The following is an 18,455-nucleotide window of genomic DNA, read 5'->3' as shown; positions in this document are numbered from 1 at the left end:
GGGTACTCCACAAAGGAAGAGGCTAACAAAGCTAGAATCTAAACTAAAACTTCTATGAAAACACTTCTCAAGTCTACCGGGGGGCATCTGCTTCTCAAAAAGTGGATTATTGAATTATTCTTTCAAGCAGTAAATTGGGATTATTTAATTACGATCAACATTCAAGGCTAACCCCCACTATCTAAAAAATGGTGAAATTGTTGAGCCTCGCAATCTGACTCGAGGTCACTCCATCATTACTGGTTCTGTTCCCGTCATGTGATCAGCCCAGCTTGAGTTAAATAACATTGCTTCAAAAGCTTCCTGTCAGCCATCCCAAGATAAAATGAACTGAGGGAAGCGCACCTGTTGGTGAGATCTTGATATTAGAGGCGGCTCCACGAGGACCTGTCTGTCTCCAGCTGTCGTCTTGGGCGGGTGGCGTGCCGGGGCAGCTGGGAGGAAACAGTGGGCTGTTGGGCACCAGGTGGGTATCCATTACAGGGGAGGTGGCAGGGGATCCTGAGGATGTAGGTTTCTCTAAGAGTGCTGGGGGAGAAAGACAACACCAGTAACTCTCTTTTGAACCGGAGCAATGGCAATTTACCTAATAGATTCATTCTGCACTCGTCTACACGACCTTTTACTGTGGTAACATAATACTCTTATTCTCTTCATTTAAACGCCAGTACTTCCTGCAGACAAGAAATAGTAAAGCATGCAGTGTTCACATACACAGTGTATGATGAGTCCATCCTTTAAATCAAACTGTTTAAGGAGTAGTTCATTCTTTTGGGAAATGCACTTATCCGCCTTTTTGCTGAGAGTTGTGCTGAGTTTGTATCAGTTGAAATCAGTTTACAGTGCAGTTTTCCAAACACCTACAGCAGTACTCACATTGAAGTTTGTCCTGCAGCAACATTATTTGTTCTGTCTGCTTCAAGTTGGCCATTTTCAGCTGCTGGTTCTCTTGCTCCATCTGCAACAAGGTACAAATATACTGTGTATATATATATATATATATATATGTATATATTCATATAGTAAAACACAAGCAAGAGTAGCTGGCTGCATCTATATACACTATTTATTGTGAAAACTATTTAATTATGAAGTTTTGGAGTTGTTGTTTTGTCCTGACTTCATGACTGAAAGTTGAATGACTCTTAAAACTGTTTAATTTCACAAATGCATAGGTTGACATTTATAAGTAAGCTTTTTTTTTTTTTTTTTTAAATTTTCCAACACTTTGCAGATGAAACTTGTTTATAAACAGCTGTAGATAATACACGTTTAATCATATAAGCATCTGTTGTTGTCACAGATAATGTCTCTCAGCAGGGTGAGGGCTTTCCCAGAGGCTCTGACTCTAGTCGGGGGTGTATCTGTACATGTTTGAGCTTACCTCTCTGAGCTTAAAGGTGACCCAGTCTTTAATCTTGGCAGCCTTTTCCTCAATTATTTTTGCCTCCTGGGCTCTGACTAAGATCTGCAGTCAGAGAAAACAAGGTTTATGGATTAATTCAACCTAAATTTCATGAACATAAATGTATATTTCTTGTTCTTTATCTGATGGCTCCATCCATACCTGTTTTTCCAGCTGCATCTCTAATCTCTTTATCGCAGCATCTTTTTCTTGAACCTGATTGGTCAGGTCTTGATACTTTCTGTACAACGAGCTCTCGGATTCGCTGGTTTGTATGTTTGCAGACTTCAGCTTTTCTTCCATGACATGGATCTGAAATGCATAATTAGAGGAGTGAATGCACAAGCACGGCCAAAAGACAGCTCAAATTTGCATGGTTCGTTTATTCTTGATGGGCAGCAGACAAAGCCAAGAGGAAAACATGGAGAATACTTTTTGCCAACTCTGATGAGAAAAAATCTTTCTAAGCCCTGAGGTATTTCTTTTTTTTTTTTTTTTTTTTAAACAGAGGGCACCATTAAATTACCACCTACAGCAAACACCTGGAACAGCCAGTAATGACAGCAAATCAGAGATTAAACTCAACAGCAAGAGAGACAGAGTGTGTGTGATACGTATGAGGTTTCTTATCCTCAAACCACATTCTCCTTTTGTTAAGTCACATCAAAGCTTGACTAATTAGTGGTTAGGAGTCCAACAAAAAAAACACTAAATATGTGACTTTATGGATCCCAAATATAGGATCTCCTATTACATCAGTCAGTGTTGAACATGAAAGTTCATTCTTGAACTCAGAAACTTTAGTTTTACAGAAAAAAAACATTAATTGAAGATCGACTTACAAGCTTTTTCTGGAGCTTTCCACCACAAATCATGGCTTTTCATAGCAGCTACACTTTGCTGTCAAGTTTTGCTAAAACACAAACTGAGGAAAGTCTAATTGCTGAGAAAGACTGTGAGATGTGGTTGAAAGCTACGGAAAAAGCTGAGGTATTCTTGTCAAATGATTCAATGTGTTAGAGAAAAATGCAATTAATTTTAAATATACATTCAGTACTTGTGTAAAAAAAGATAATCATGTCCTTAACAGATGTAACAAAGATTAAACTAACTATAATTTGACGGTTTGATTATTAGGTTTGTTTTCTTCTTTTCAACTATAATTTTGGTTTATTTTTATTTTTTTTAATCACTTATGACAAAATTGTCCAAACCAAAGTAATCAGTGATATCTAACATATCATAACAAGGTCTGAGGTAAGAAATAGGAGAGATAAGACAGAATCCAACAGGTTGTAAACAAGAGTTTAACCACTGTATCTAAACCACTTTATCTGGGGGTAAAACTGAAAATGGACAGACTTGAAATGTAATTCTTTAATGTTTCTTTGTTATTGGACAAGTATATACCATGAACCAATGCCACATACTTAGAAGGGCCTTTAAAATACACGTAACTCAACTATGAAATACAGTACATACAAAACAGCACAAAAGCACCATTGTAATAAAAGTTTAAGTTATATTTCACAAGCTGTGTTGCAGGATGAGAACTGCCCCTCTACCTGTTTCTCTGCGCTCTCAGCTCGCTGGTCGGCCTCCGTCACCCTCTGCTCCAGCTCCTGCATCTGTGACAGACAGAGACAGAAGAGGTTACTATGGTTTTCAGTTTCTGTCAGTCTCTGTATGGGATACTGAGGTTGGGGATGTCTCAAAAAAAATAACAAGACATTTAATACACATACAGCTCGGAGCTACAGGTTCTGGCAAGACATGTCCCGTAACTGGCAACAAAAGGCCCAACGAGACAGACAGACCACCTAACCAGAAGTCTGCCTACACACACACACACACACACACACACACACACACACCTACAGACGCATGACGACACACATAATCCTTCATAATCACTGTTGCCATAGGGAAGGCATTTAAAAGATTAATGGGCTGGGAAGTTTTAACAGACTAGCTGTGTTAGGAAAGCCTTTCTAATCAAGACAATGTTGCTGAATCAGGAATGCATCAACACATGTGGAGAACAATGAGGGGCAATATGAATTCAGCAAGGAGGAAAGAGAGTCAAACATCTGCCAAATCAGAGGAACAGAGAGAAAAAGCAGCAGTAAAATCAAACCATTTACTGTCTAATAAGGAGTGGCCCTTTGAGCAAGAAGGGAAGGGACATAGTGTAGAAGCAGCAGAGAGGCCCTCAGAGGAGGCTGAACATCTTCCACACTAGCACTGCTGATCAAACAACAGTGTGATAGAAGACTGGGTCGTGTGTGTGTGTGCACAAGCTTGCGTCACCTTTTGTGTAAGCATGCATACTCATGCTTTCAAAGGCAAACACTGCCCATTCTGCAAGTATGCACGGATCTGCAAGTATCCTCTCTGTTAGCAAGACACACACACGCACACACACACACACACACACACACGAGTGCATGCACAGAAATACCCCCAAACGCTTTCACACACACCAGTTCAACACAGGACGCCCTTTCTTCTGAGTTCAGTGACCCAGTTGAAGGGAGAGCAAATATACTAATGGATTCACTCTGCTTGAGAGATACATTTGAATTCCTCCCGTCATCTTTGTTCGCCTTCCTTTGTCTTTCTTTCTGCCTTCCAGTCACCTCCATAAAGGCCCCCTCATTCCCAGAATCCACCACTCACAATATTTGAATGCTTCCTCGCAGCCAGATTAACACTCACTAAAGCCAGAGCGCATTTGCAGGGGGAGGCGTGGGCGGAGGTTGATGGTTAGTGGTTGGATGACTCCTCACCTCAAGGTCAAAAGCTTCTGTCGTGAGTCAGAGGTTTTGCTGAGCTCGAGCCGGAGAGGAGCAAACAGCATTCACTCTCCTTTCAAGAAACAAAATATAGGACGAGCAAGCAAGCACTTTAGGTGAATGTAGAGCACCGCAGAGGTCACAGGGTCGGACAGATGCGAGAAGTGGTTGTCAGGATAAACCATCAGACGGCCTCAAAAGCTGCCACATCCCATTTGGAGGACAAGTTAGAGGTCAGGAAGTGGAGGTGGTTGGACCTTGAGACACGGGATCCAAGTGTGAGCTCGCCAACACTGCGAGCGTGAGGGCGAAACAGAAGCCTGGATAAAGAGGGAGTATATAGGACGAGCTGCGCCTGGGGTCATAAACTACTGAACTATTGAAGTTTTGCTCCAACAAACGTTATGCAGAGAACAGATTTTAGCTCTGCACCTGCACTGAGATAAAAGTGGGTTCCTTAAGGCGATCGTTTGAAGGCTAGGTAGAAAGATGAGATGAGCTGTACCCTGATCAGATGGATTCAATAACCCCTTCATCAATACCATGTGTCGTGTTCCAAATGATTCTGTGACTTTAAAAACGGACGTTATTTTTTTTGTACAATTGTTATAATATTTAACGAAATTGTTTGAATTTTTTATAGTTGATCTGTCAACGTTTAGATTGGTTTGGTCGAGTCTGTATTTGTACTGCCAGTTGCAACAGACAGATTTCAACCATTTTTCCATTACTTTTAGTTCTTTTATCTGATTATTCATTGGCTATCTATTGTTATCCTTTAGTTTTAGCTTAATCCTTTACTTTTAGCCAACTATTTGGACTGTATATTCGTTACTTTCAACCATCTATTCATTACTTTGCTAAGATGTTTGGGAATGGGAATCATTGTTGTATATCATCTCTACTTTGAGTTTCTTTCTCAGTTTGTACAATAAAATGAGTGACCTGATGGTAAAAAAAAATACTGCCTTCTATAACCTTTAGGTTATCAGATATGGATACAGACTGTGTAAGAAGGTGTCAGGACACAGTGCGACTCACTAACTTCTGCTGCTGAGACGGCTGAAAATGCATGAGACAGGGGGGTGGGGGGGTCATGTTTGTTCGAGCTGCATATTAGCAGTTGGAGTTGTTCCCTTAATAGAGAAAAATGCCTATATACTATATTTTTCTCTTGTGTCAGCCAATCCACAGACATCACAAACATCCTGGAAAGTGCTGAGAGAGAGACTAATGTTGGGTTTGGTCTTTTCATGGAATTTATTGACAATAACAAAAATATAGAAGATCATCAGCCTTACCCTTTACTGAATGCCTGTTAGCTGAAAACTGATGGTAAATCTTAATGGGTGTAAATTTGTGCTGAAGTTTTGCAGGATGAACTTGTACGGAAGCAGGGCGCTGTCCCTCTCTGCTTTAGCGTGGAATGCAGAGGGACTGACAGTATCCAGGGTAGAGATAAGACGGGAGCAGGCTACAGATAGCAGATCATCTACACATCTGCTCATTGTTGCTACCAGAGACAGGCTGACTGAGATCTGATCCTACAGATCAAATTTTCTTGTATTTTGTTACATGCTTACAATAAAAGGAAAGAAAAAGAATTAATATGACATTTTGTTTGTTGAGTTTATAATTTAAAATGTTAATAAGAAATAGACTTTTCCATTTGGTAATTTTATATAAACTATTTATTCACTGAATGTACAGAAAATGTGCCATATTGTGATATGTACCGTTATCTGGATATGAAATGACATGTGTCACGTATCATGATGTCATGATATGAGATTCTGGTCATATCGCACAGACCTTGGCATCATTTCAAACAGTAGAGAAAGTAAAAGAGGAGTCATCCAAAATGGATTTCACTCTGAAATATCTGTTCACTGACTGTTCCACTTGCCTCTTTAGTCATTAACTCTTATATGTGATGCTTAGTAATGACTTAAATGTTAAAACCACTGAATGAGAAATAAAATACTGAAAGAGTTAGATTAGGGCATGCATACACACACACACACACACACACAAACACACACAAACACACAAAGAGGATCATCAGCGCTTAATTAAAACATTACTCTATGCCTCAGTGCTTATCTATCCAATCCATTTTAATCATTAAATAGACACAGATACGGAGAAAAGGGGCGAGTAGAAGAAAGCTGGTTCTTTCCTCTCCCTAAGTAAAAGCCAAAAAGCCTTAACACGATAGACAGATTTGGGCAGTTGAACTATTAAAAGCAGCTGATCCAAACAAATCCTCTCATGAAAATAAATATTTATACACACAAATGTGAACCTAGTGATCTTTCTGCAGGCTTCCTCGCTGACTGATACCACTGGCCTGAGTCAAATAACAGTGTGTTGCTCCTCGAGCCACGTGAGGCTTATGGAAGAGATTAATCTAATTTGTCCAGTATTAGATTAGCCAAGTAATGAAAGGAAACCTTGAAGTGGGGATACCACCCAATTTAAAAATTCCTCTGAATAAGGTATTTCTATATTCTAGGAAAGCAAGTGAAACTCTAAACCTAAGTTTCTGGATTTATTTCCACGAAGCTCTGATTCCAGTCTCAATGAGGATCCTGATGTCAAACTATTCTCGGAAACCTCATCTCTCTCTGGGATCCTGTTCGGTTATTTACTGGTTCCTGGATGTTTCACTTTGTTGAAATATTGTGATGAGGTGAGTCAGTTGTAACTGTAATTATTTTCAGTGTGTCAGTGTGGTTTATTGAATCTTGTGCGGTGCTGTGGTTCTGTACCCGATCTTTAAGCTTTTTAAATATATTCAGATATTTTCTATGTGTCATTTTCAGCCATGCTAGCAGCATGGCACTTTTGGGCTTTTAGTTTGAAATATCTCCACAACTACAGGAGGGAATATCATGAAATTTTGTACAAACATTCGTGGTACCAAGAGGATGAATCCTGCTAAATTTAGTGATCCTAACACTTAACTTCTAGTGCCGAAATGACTAACTACCATGTTAGCCGATGGCTGGTATCAGACCAATAAAGAGTTCAAAATTAGAGAATACAGCTCCAACAACTCTCTAGTTTCCCTCGAAATCAAACACAGAAAGCAGAAAGCTGTAACTTATATTTGTGACGTAAACAGATGTGGAAACCTTCAGCTTTTCAAACAAGGAGTGGACAGATTTAACTCATTTGCTTTTTATATCCAAATTGGCTTTTTTTCTACTGTAAAGTTGTGTCACTTTTGTGCCAAAAGGAAACCCGATATTCTCACCTGTCACGTTTCAAATCTCATCTTCTGTTTTTTCATTTTTTTGGGGGGGGGGTTAGGTTTTTAAAATGAACAGCTGACAGCCGTCGATCACACTTCCACAGTAAAAACTCTTCATGGAGTAATCGTCCTGTTACACTCCTCGTGAGGCAAATGGGGCATCTCCTTCCCTCTCGCCTCTGCCTCACTCACAGTCAGCCTCTGCAGATAAATGCCATGTCACAGGCGACCACGTCAGCTTTTTTTCTTTTTTTTTTTTTTTCATGTTTTTCCATACCAAAGTGGGTCAATGTGTAGAACAGTCCTAACTTGGCAAGAGAGGAGATGAAGAGCGTGAAGCAGTCTTTCCAAACAGCAATAACATGACGGAATGGTAGTCACTCAGCACCCCCCCACCCCACCCCTCAGAAAAACACACTCAGCATCACAGGTCTCCACTTAAACTCCGCTCAGCCTTCTGTGTGTGTGTGTGTGTGTGTGTGTGTGTGTGTGTGTGTGTGTGTGTGTGTGTGTGTATGCATGTACTGTATGTTTAAGAGATGGAGTGAAACTAAAAGTGAGAGATTAATCATAAATAATTTAAAAAAAAGAAGAATTGAAATCACGGACAAAAAGAACATATTAAATATGATATGATTTATAATAATGTTTGTTATTAGAAGAAGAGTAATTACTTCATTTTCAAAACGAGAAGCTAACAGTGTGTGCATGTATTAATGTGAGTGCCACTTTTTATCATGGCATTATTTTATATTTTGCTTATTGTCGAAAAATTCCCCATGAAAAGACCAAAACGAACGATGCTTTAAGAATCAAGCTGCCTCTCAGTACATGTTGACTCTAATACTGTGTAAGATGTAAACCTTTAAAAAACAGCAAACAAAAGAGGTGGATCCAAAACTAACCAAAGTCCCCATGTTCATTAGCCTCATAATTAGACTGAACTGCCATTTTCTTTCACTTCATTCATTCATTTTGACATCACCTAAATAATTTAACTAATCCATCAAAATCGAGTGACGTATTCATCCCGCGTACGTCATTTTCAGTCGTCACCCTGTAGCGGTTACTGTAGTCACTTAGCTTAATTTTTTTGCACAATAATCAAATAAATATGCTGGTTTCTGGGTTGTTATCTATTGTTGAGCATGTCTTGGATTTTTTTCTCTAGTTAACCAGCTTGCTACCGGAACAGCTGCTTCAGCATCATCCACACTTGTCGCTATTTTTATGGACATTTTTCCATCACTATTTTTCAAGGATGTCGCTACGTAGTTAGACATATGAGGATGACATCCACATTAAAGTTCTGATTTGTCACTTGTTGCCTCAACTGGTGAAACAGCTGTCCATGAGCACAACACCAGACCTATTTGATTTGCAAAACAAATCAAGAGATCTGATCTGATCTTTAATTTTTTATGGACAACAATGGAGGTCTACGCCACAGAAGAATAAAATGTATCAGGCTTTGGCTACACAATCAACACCTGTTGCTAGTTTTGGTCTTCTCGTAGGATTGGTGACAATAAAACATAGAATACCACCAGCTTTATTCCATAAAAAGTCTTGTATTTATGTCTTACAGATAAGTAATAACCTACAAGAACTTTTAGGTTGTCAACTTGTGAAAAATCTCTTTAGCTGGTATTGATCCTCCTCCAAGATTATTGTAGTAGGACCATTTATCACTGGCTTTCTCTCACTGTTAGGGTTATAAATGGTGGTAAGAGTGTGTGCTTGTGGGTGTAAGTGTGCTGCATGGGATCTCACAGAGGAGCTGGCCTGACAGAACCTGACAGAGGACACAGCAGGGAGTCGTCCAGCTCTTATCAGCCACCGGGTTATGTTTGGACTGTAAACATCCTGCTGACTGACTGAATGAACCACTCGACTGCTCCAGAATTAGAGATGATACAGAAAGCGAACCGCTGTGACACTCCAAACAAAAGCAGCTCCGAGCTTTTTCAGTCTTTAAAGAGCGGCCAGTTGTAAAGCTCCACAGAAACCCAACTGAAAACTGTAGAAATGTCAAGACAGGAGAAGAGTTTGTCTGCTACTGAACTCATTCCTCCTTCCTCTAATCCAAACATTTCCACTCTTTTACCAACAAATCTTCAGAACTGGACTGAATTTCCTGATGACAGTTGATTACTTTCCAGAGCGGCTGGTAGTCAGGCTTTACAACAGCCACAACTTTACAAGCATTTGGCCGGCTGCTTGCGGTTATTTCCCCAACTTGAGGGGAAGCACCAGAAGTGATGAGTTAAACCTTAAATATTCATTTTGGCTGAAACTATAGCCAACCACTGATGACACAGAGTGAGTGGACCAACTGTTTACCAAATAAGCTGAGTAATCTCATCTATCTTTGCGCACACGCATAAACACACAGTCCTCCACACCTGTATTTCTAACTGATTCACATGCTTTAGTTGTTTGGTCATGCATCAAACACGAGAAAACGCCGCCAGTAGAAGAAGAAGAAGATGATGAGGCTGTGAGATCTGCATGCTGTTAGTCGAAACTTCTAGCGGCAATGTCTTATTTTGAAGATCAAAGAGGCATGAGAAGTTTAAATCTAATTTCCAGTGTAGTACGATGGTTCAAATGGCCACACATTCAGCTCATATTAAGCTTTCAATGCCAAAGCAGTGCCAGATGAAATCATGAGGCAAAACATGTGATACATTTTGTAGCTTAAGTTCAACATCTTATACTTACTGTACCTCAGTTTTTCATCTGTCTTGTCAAACTTGCATTTGAACCTTGTAACCCCTTAATTAGTTTAATGACAGACCTGCCAATTTCTCTCTCACGGGTTGCCTGTTGGCATTTTACTGTAGGTTTAACGGTTGTTGTCAGGCTGTGGTAAGGAAGAGAAAGCTCCCAAGTTACTGGTCAGCCTTTGTTCTGATCCTCAGCTACAGTTGCAAACTCTTGCTACAGGAGGTGAAGGGGGAGACTGCAAATAAAAGTCATGTTTTTTCTGCTTAGTGGCTGTCTTCAGGAGCTCAGGAAACCAGACTTAGTACATCTTGACACTACATTTCCCATCTATCTTGGGAATGCTGTTGGATCCCCCATGAGATGCTGCAGGGCGTTCAGGGCTGGCTCTGCTTCCACTTTAACTTAACAGATCTTAAGTTAAGGACTGGGTTGCACTAGCCACTCTCTTCAGGACTGGGTAGCTTCAGCTCTTTCATAAAATCCATTTTTAAGGTTGTTTTTAAAATCCTTGCTACCAGCTATTTTTAAAGTAGTGAGTTACTGAAACGTGTTGGACCATTAAAACATGAGAAATGTCTTAGTTAGAAAAGACTTTGTTAATGTGTAAATCAGTTTCTAGTAAAATCTGTCACCATGTCCAGTCAAAAACAATCAACATGAAGTCACTGTAACATCACAATATATACAATAGATACATTAAACTTACCTGCCAATCATCTGCGAATGTTGGTATGACTCTTTAATTTGTGCATAATTGGAGAAATGTGTGTTTTTCAGACTTGGTAATGTGAAGTTTAGAGTGAGTGGCAAATATATAATAATGCTAATGTCACCCACATTATGTGGTTTAGTCGTTGGTGGCATTACATTTTGTAATTTTAGGTGAAGTAATTTATTTTTGTGAGAAGTTTACATTATTATAAAACAGTATTTTGTAAGTGTCAGGTCAGATGTGTTGTCCATTCTCCATATTAACTCTTTGACGCTGCTCTTCATCCGAAATGGGAGTTTGGTGCTTGCTAACTATGTTAGCCGTCAGATAAGCTAGCTGGCTCAGCTAGCTATGCAACAGTTACACCTGGCAGTTACTGGGTGTAAATATTTAGTACCAACTTGATGTGTGAGTCTTCACTTTGTAAACATTTACATCTAGGTTAAGTTTGAATCAATGAAGAACTATAAATATATCTATAAATTTTCCAATATGGTGTCATACAATCCTTGCATATAAATCTTTTTCTATCTTTTCAAGCTTCCGATGAAACTCCTGAGGATTAGTGCAGCGAAAACTCGGCAGTCAGACGAGGTCGTCTAGGTGACGTTGGTCAACTCGTTCTGGTGCCTCTGCCAACTGCCACTTAGGCACAAAAGCAGCAGGTGAGTCCTGAGATCGTTAATGTTGGTGAGTCAGGCAGCTGCTTTTTACAGCGTCAACAAACTGACAGGTCGATGTGGTTTGCAATAGATCAAGCTGATAGTGAATTTTTAGGGCTCCCTCTTCAGGACTACAATACAAACTACTTCAAAAAGGTTTGTTGTGTTTATCAGCTGCAAACTTTGCTTTCGAACAGGTCCTTACAGTTCAAATACTGAATGTTTTCTGCCCCACGTTTAAAACAAACTTTCACATTTTTAATAGAAAGTGGCAGCATCACTATATAGTGCCCTCAAAAATTCACACAATGGAACAAAAAAAAAGTAGTATCCCTGGCATGTAGCTACTACTCTCTGCTAACAGTCTCACAATTCAGTGTGTCACATTTCATAGATGTGAAGGTTCCCTCTGTGTGACTCTGCACCTGTCAGTGCTGATGCAAAATGTGCCCCGTGATTTATAACCGTCAGAAATCTCAACTGCTGCACATTACTGAGCAAAGTATTGAGTGTGTTATACATGGAGTGATTTCAAACACAAGCTTCTGCGTGCAACCTCTGCTCGCCATACTACCCTTGATGCTTTTCTCTCTCTTACCTTCTCTGCCAGCAGCTCTCGGATTTTCCCTGCCTGGAGCCGGAACCTCAGCAGCTGCATCTCCAGAGCAATGCAGCGTTTCTGCCAATCCACGCTGGCCGCTCCAACAGCTCCCGACCCGCCGCTCTCCAGCACGTCGGCCATGGCGAGGATTCAGAGCTCTGCCTCTGCACTCAGGCCGGACTGAAAGACAGAAAAACAAGTCTACTTAGATCTTTACACCCGTATGGTGTAGACTACTGTATCAACTTCAATGTAACTCTCAGTAATGAGGCAGCAAATCACAAATGACTTCATATCAGCCACAACTCGATGCATAAATAATCCTGTGATGATATTTCTTCAAGCGGTCCAGCTTCTGTTTTCATTTACAGCACAAGAGAAGAAACAAGTGATTTAACCTCTAAAATGCTCCTCTCTGACTGCACTTCCCATGATTCACTGAGGAAATGTGAGCAGAGGCAAACACTAACGATGAGTCCACAATGACATGAGTTTAATGAACGTTTCCTCTCACTTTCTGTGTTGCTGTGTGACCCATAACCGCAATGAAACGTGTTCTGTTCTGTAAACACTGGCTGATCATACATGTAAGTGTATGATCGCCGCAGCCTGAAACTTTCTTTCCTTTCAGTTCCCGAGCTCTCCACATGCCCACACACACTGAACAAAACCTCAGCAGGGAGGCTCTGTGTCAGTGGGGGAGTTGGGTTCATGCGTGCTGGCTCCCAGGCCTGCCAGCTACAAAGCAGGTCAGTGCTCTGTTTTCTAGCCAAATTACCTACTAACCCAATCCCCTGGTCTCTGCCCCCTCCCCACCCACAACTCCCTAGCCATGCAATCCCTTCTTAATTACAAGGCAGGAGTGAAACGGGATCCTGCGCGGCACAATAGTGTCTTTCTGCATGACAGTCCCATCACAGCTAGAGAGGGGGGCCGTCAGCTCGCCTCGGCAAAGAAAGGAGGAAGGAATGTGTGAGGATGAATGGGCCGAGGGCTGAATGTGGGAAACTGGGGCTCTGAAGTTATTTTTACCTGAGGAGGATTGACTAGTGGCTATTTTTCTCTGGCAGGATTCATTCACAAAGGTTAAAGCCTGTGTGGAGTCAATAAAAACCTGATTATCTTGAGATAAAGGTAACCATAACAGTCACGTATAACCCAAGAGATTGGTGATGATGTTGAGATGTGTGAGATTTTGAGTGAAATTTTGCACGTCATTAAATAAAACTGAAACCGAATGTAGTTCAAGGAAGTTAGAAAGACTTAGTATTCAAACAGAAAGACAGACAGACTCAAAGTGCAGCCAGACACCGTCAGCAGAACAGCAGACGTTCAAAGTCCAGCAACTATAACTGCACCATGGCGCTCCCTACAATTAGCATGCTCATAAATACAGGCCTAGCAAACAAATTACAGAAGTCATGCATGTGGAGGTTTTGCCGGCCGACCGCTGTACCCAAGCTGGACAGTCAAGGTCCAGCTACTGTCGTCTCCTTCTTTCTCTGGGGCAGACCGGACTGTATGAAGGTCAAGTAAAGCAGGACGCTGGCGAGGCTAAGAGAGGACATCAGTCAGTTTGAATAAGCCCTGCTGGGCCACACTGGGGCAAGCGAGGACAGAGGAGGACAGGCCCTCCTCCAGGAGCTAAAACAGCTGGGTGTAAACAAGCCATTTGCTGGTTAAACACTCTCAGCACTGCCATGCTAACACTCCCTGGAACAATTCCTTTAGCACTCTCTCTGCAAGTTGGAAACAGGGGGGTTGTTGGAGCTCATGCCAGCCGGTGCCAGGAACCTAACTGAATAATCAACAAGTGCAAAGTTAAACTTTCTACTGAGCAGGACGAGGAAGGGAAGCAATCAGAGGTTACAGAAGGGCAAGTCTCTTCTCAGCTCACTCAACCTCAAAACACCATCCTGTCAGGAATGAGGTCATTTGCACCGTGTGTGTGGGAGTAATGTAACCCAATGCTTCGCTTTTTGTTACAGTTAAGATTTAAACTGGAGTCATTTTCTCCTTTTGCATGAGCATAACCCTCCATTGTGGGATGGTTTATAGAAAAACAGGAGACCATTTTCCACTGGGTCTGCTGTTATACGTCCGATAAATGCTATTCTCTTCTGCAGTATCTTGTCTGTCTGGCATATGCCATTGTTGAAAACATTCAGGTAGGAGGGGAGGAAAAATAAAAGCCAAGACAACAAAAATAAGCTTTCCAGGGTCTGCGGGCCATGGCAGATCCATGTTTGGTAACAGTCGGGCCACCCAAAGCGGGCAGGCGGGCAGGGAGGTGCATGAAAGAGCTGGAGCCCAGAATGGTGAGTCCTCTCCTGGCTGCAGACAGGCGCGAAGGCCCTGGGAGCTTCTCTACTTCCATCTAGCTGCACAAGCTTGTGCGCAGCCACGGCCAGAGCAAACACTGGGGAAGACGACTGAATGGAAACACCACCGCAACGATCCCAGCAGTATAGTATCTACCGCAGCCATCGCTGAGAACTGCTTTCTATTGACTGCACTGACAGTTATACTGCATTATTCCGCACACCGAGTGAGATTTGATATTCAGCAAAGAGAGATGTTTTTTTTTGTTTTTTTTTATTCAAAATGTGGAAGATATCACGGATTGTAATAAAGTTGTTTGTAATGGTGCAGCATGTGATGTTTTCTTTTCTAGCTGTGCGACTGCGCCGTTGCCATTTCTCGTTCAATAAAAGGATCAAGGGTGTGCGCTGCTCTTTGGAGGATGCTGGGAGCACACGAGCAAGTCTCAAGTCAGCCCTTCCATTGACTGGAACATCCTTAATCACCACATATTCAAACACACACTCCCCCGGCCAGCCGTAACTCTTCAGCGCTTGCTTACCAGAGCGCAGACAGGCACAGATGGAGATACACACAGAAATAGATTGGAAACAGACGCACGTGCGCACACACACACACACACACACACACACACACACGTCCTGACACACTGCTGAGCATGCAGCTGTGGTGATGTAAGTGATTAGGTGGTTCAGTGATATCATCCCCACCAGACATTTCAAATCCCTGCCGTTGTTGTCTCTGCAGAGGTCCAACTTGGCTCCCCACCCCCCCCTTTCAAACTTCAAATAAAAAAGACTCCCATCAGACAGCACGGGAGCATGTGTGTGAATGTGGGTCAGTCGCTGCAGATTCGTGTCAGCGTGGCAGATCTCTGTGTGTACGAAAGGAGACAAAGACAAATTGTCTGAGAGCACGAGGAGTCAAGTATGGGTGTGTTAAATATTGCCTTATCTACTCCTCTGTGGCCCCATATGTTTAACAAAGGGGGACCTCTGTCGACTCCCGTCCGGTCAAGTAGGCCTCACACTTTTGTTTAAACTAGCACTGCACTATTTTGGTACCATTTTACAACTACAGCTGGGACACACTGCTATAAATAAAGGACGGGAAAACTCCAATGCAGCCTCACATTTCTTAACCTTTGACCCTATTCTTAGAAAACACAGAGGTTTATGTCACTGGGTGCAAAAGGAGAATGTTTTAAAACTTTATAAATACCAGCATTTGCCCTAGTTTTTATTGTTATCTTGCAATAACTCAGACTCAAAGGGCAATTTCAACAGAGGAATTACTCAGATCAGATATTTAAAACACTGTAGAGACCGATGCAAGCCTTCAGCCTACTTTTCAAATTACAAATATATCTCATCTTAATCCTCCCCCCATTTATCTTCTTATCTATCTTGTCTTACTCCTCCTCCTCTTTCTATCTGCCTCACCTCTCCTCCTCCAACACTTCTCACTTTCCATCCTCCCTCTCCTCCTGCAGCACCTTTCCCACCCTTCCTCCCTTCCTCCCTCTTCCCTTCCTTCCCTCCTTCTTTCCTCCACATCCTCTTCCTCCTCCTCCCCCTCCTCCTCCTCCTCCTACCTTTGCCGGCTAAGCAAACCTGCAGCTCTCTCCCAGCACAGGTTAATGACAGGCCTCAGCAAACTGACCACACTCATTATCAGTCTCAGCCTTAAATACAGGCCCGACATTCCTCTGTACTGAGGTGTAAACATCTACCTCTGCAGCTCTTCTGTCCTGCACACACACACACACACACACACACACACACACACACACACACACACACACACACACACACACACACATTTAAGTCTTGACTCTCTTGCAGCACTGCAGGGCATGGAGAGAGGATATGTTTTGTGAAAACAATGGCATGAGTTACACTGAGAGACCCCCCCCCCCCCCCCCCCAACCATACAGTGTGAGACAAGACTATATATCTTCTGTCCATGTTTGAGCTTGGGAAGGTGTTATATAACAGCTATGGCTGAAGGAGTCAGATTGATGTATGGACCATTATGATTTCTCCAGATGCACAAAGGATAAGAAATATGTGCAGGTGTGGCACATAAATGTGCATTTCTGTCTGGATTCGTACTATAGACTTAAAATAGCTTTAATAAATGTTGTTAGAGCTCCTCCAGGGGCAAGCGGTGGCCAAGATATTTGTCCAAAAAAGGCCACAAGGAACAGGTGTGCCAGACGCGCACTGCTTAGTTGAATAGTAGCAACCGTAAAACCGTAGGTCAGCAAAAAAAAATAGTTCACGCAGGCATCAGACATCTCTCAAAATACATACCTACAGCTGCGGTGCTTCTGACCCAAGCAACCTCCTGCGTCTCGGTTAAATTTATCCTCAGTCATGTGCATGTGAAATCAGTGCGTAAAAGTGCAGAAAGCAGAGAGATAAATCGTTGCTCCAACAGCGGAGCCCCTCACAGCTACTTTACCTTGTGACTTTGTTGTCTCTCCCCCCTCCTCCTTCAGTCGGTTTTCTCCGCTCACGGACACCTTCCCCGGTAGTTCGTCGCAATTCGGCTCATAACTTCGTCTCCCCCCTGGTCGACTTTCTCCTCACTCTCGCCGCTCATTCATTTCTTTTCAGTGTTTAATCGCGTCCCGTGTCGCCCCGTCCCCGCTGCTTGTCCTTCGCTTTCTTTGGAGCGCAGACTTCAGTGGGACTCACTCACAGCTCCATTCAACAGACTCATCCCATATTCCTTTAAAGGGCCCAAAGCAGGATCAAATTTCTCCAGGAGTCAGGCCCCCCCTTATGTGCAGGAGCTGCTCAGGATATTGCATTAAGGCTGGCTTGGGCTTTCCCTTTAGGATGTAAACACAGTCCAGTGAGGAGTTCTTTGAGCTGAAGGAAAAAGTGTGTCGCTCCTTTAGTTTTACACAGAGCCAGAGTTCTTTTATATCCCGACACACTGCAGAGATTAAACACAGAATACTGTACGGCTGAGTGGAAAAACATTAGCATAATTTTCATTAAGTATAACTATTCAACTATATCATGGTGCTAAATGAAAAGTCATGTGATCACCAACGTCAGTAGGCTATGCTTACATGCTGATGTTTAGCCAGACTTTAGTTTAGCATGTTGCTGTGCTAACATATGTAACACTAAACTTGAAATGTCATTTGTTTTACAGGCATTGCTCACGAAACATATGGAGTCAGAAGAGTGCCACAAAATATAATTCTGTAAAAGAAGAAGAAAATAAATGTGTAAACTGGAATAAATTAAAATAAAAAATAAAAATGATTTTACCTATTGCCTTTGTTTCTCCTCTATAAATGGCTCTGGACAAGTTGAAAGTTTGACCTACATGATGATGCTACATGAAAAGTCGAGGAATCACCACAATTTGTTTTACAAGAGGAGGACAAGAATGTCTTCACCAAATTTCATGACAATCTTATCCAATCGATGTTGAGATATTTCAGTCTGGACCAGAGAGATGGATCAGCACTGCTATCCCTGAAGCCATGCAGCTAGCATTTCTAAAAAAAAAAATCATAAACAGACATCCATCAATAATAAAACTATATTTTGACACGGGGCCCTCTACGAGACACGACCACAACATCATAGCTAATAGCATTATAGCTAATAATGCTAATAATGCCAAGTTGCTAGTGAACCGATGCAGCTCTGCAGTTAAATAATTTACCAAAAACCCACTGACATGCAGTGAACCCGCTGAACCTGAGGCATCTTGTATGTACACACCTTATAAACTCAGACTTAAGGTGGGAAACTTTCCTCCTTCAGCAGATGAATGTGAAAACAGTCTTCTAGTATCAAGCTCTCGGCGAACAGTGTGTCACATTCTGCAACAATGAAGCTCAAACATCCAAGTCCAGCAACAATAAGGAGAACACATTTTTGAGCTGCTGCATGTTTAAGTAATTTGAAGCAGTCTGTATAGCTATTAGCTTTGATTAAAAAT

General features: G+C 41.9%; 1 protein-coding gene across 1 annotated transcript in view; it reads right to left on the bottom strand.

The window, feature by feature from the left end:
- plekhh1 (pleckstrin homology, MyTH4 and FERM domain containing H1) overlaps positions 1-17,257 on the bottom strand; it is a 33,881-nt gene extending 16,624 nt beyond the window's left edge. The window contains exons 1-7 of the mRNA XM_023430791.2: positions 16,950-17,257; positions 12,159-12,341; positions 2,971-3,033; positions 1,568-1,717; positions 1,385-1,468; positions 877-958; positions 346-528 (exon numbers count right to left, since the gene is read on the bottom strand). Coding sequence (XP_023286559.1) covers positions 346-528; positions 877-958; positions 1,385-1,468; positions 1,568-1,717; positions 2,971-3,033; positions 12,159-12,302 — 706 coding nt within the window. The 5' untranslated portion in view covers positions 12,303-12,341; positions 16,950-17,257. The remainder of the gene's footprint in view (positions 1-345; positions 529-876; positions 959-1,384; positions 1,469-1,567; positions 1,718-2,970; positions 3,034-12,158; positions 12,342-16,949) is intronic.
- Between the last annotated feature and the right edge of the window lie 1,198 nt (positions 17,258-18,455).

The sequence above is a fragment of the Seriola lalandi genome, unplaced genomic scaffold (assembly GCF_002814215.2).
Source record: "Seriola lalandi dorsalis isolate HSWRI2012SDOR001 ecotype SW California unplaced genomic scaffold, Sedor1 jcf7180002054911, whole genome shotgun sequence".
Lineage (NCBI taxonomy): Eukaryota > Metazoa > Chordata > Actinopteri > Carangiformes > Carangidae > Seriola > Seriola lalandi.
This window is presented reverse-complemented; position numbering and strand designations above follow the sequence as displayed.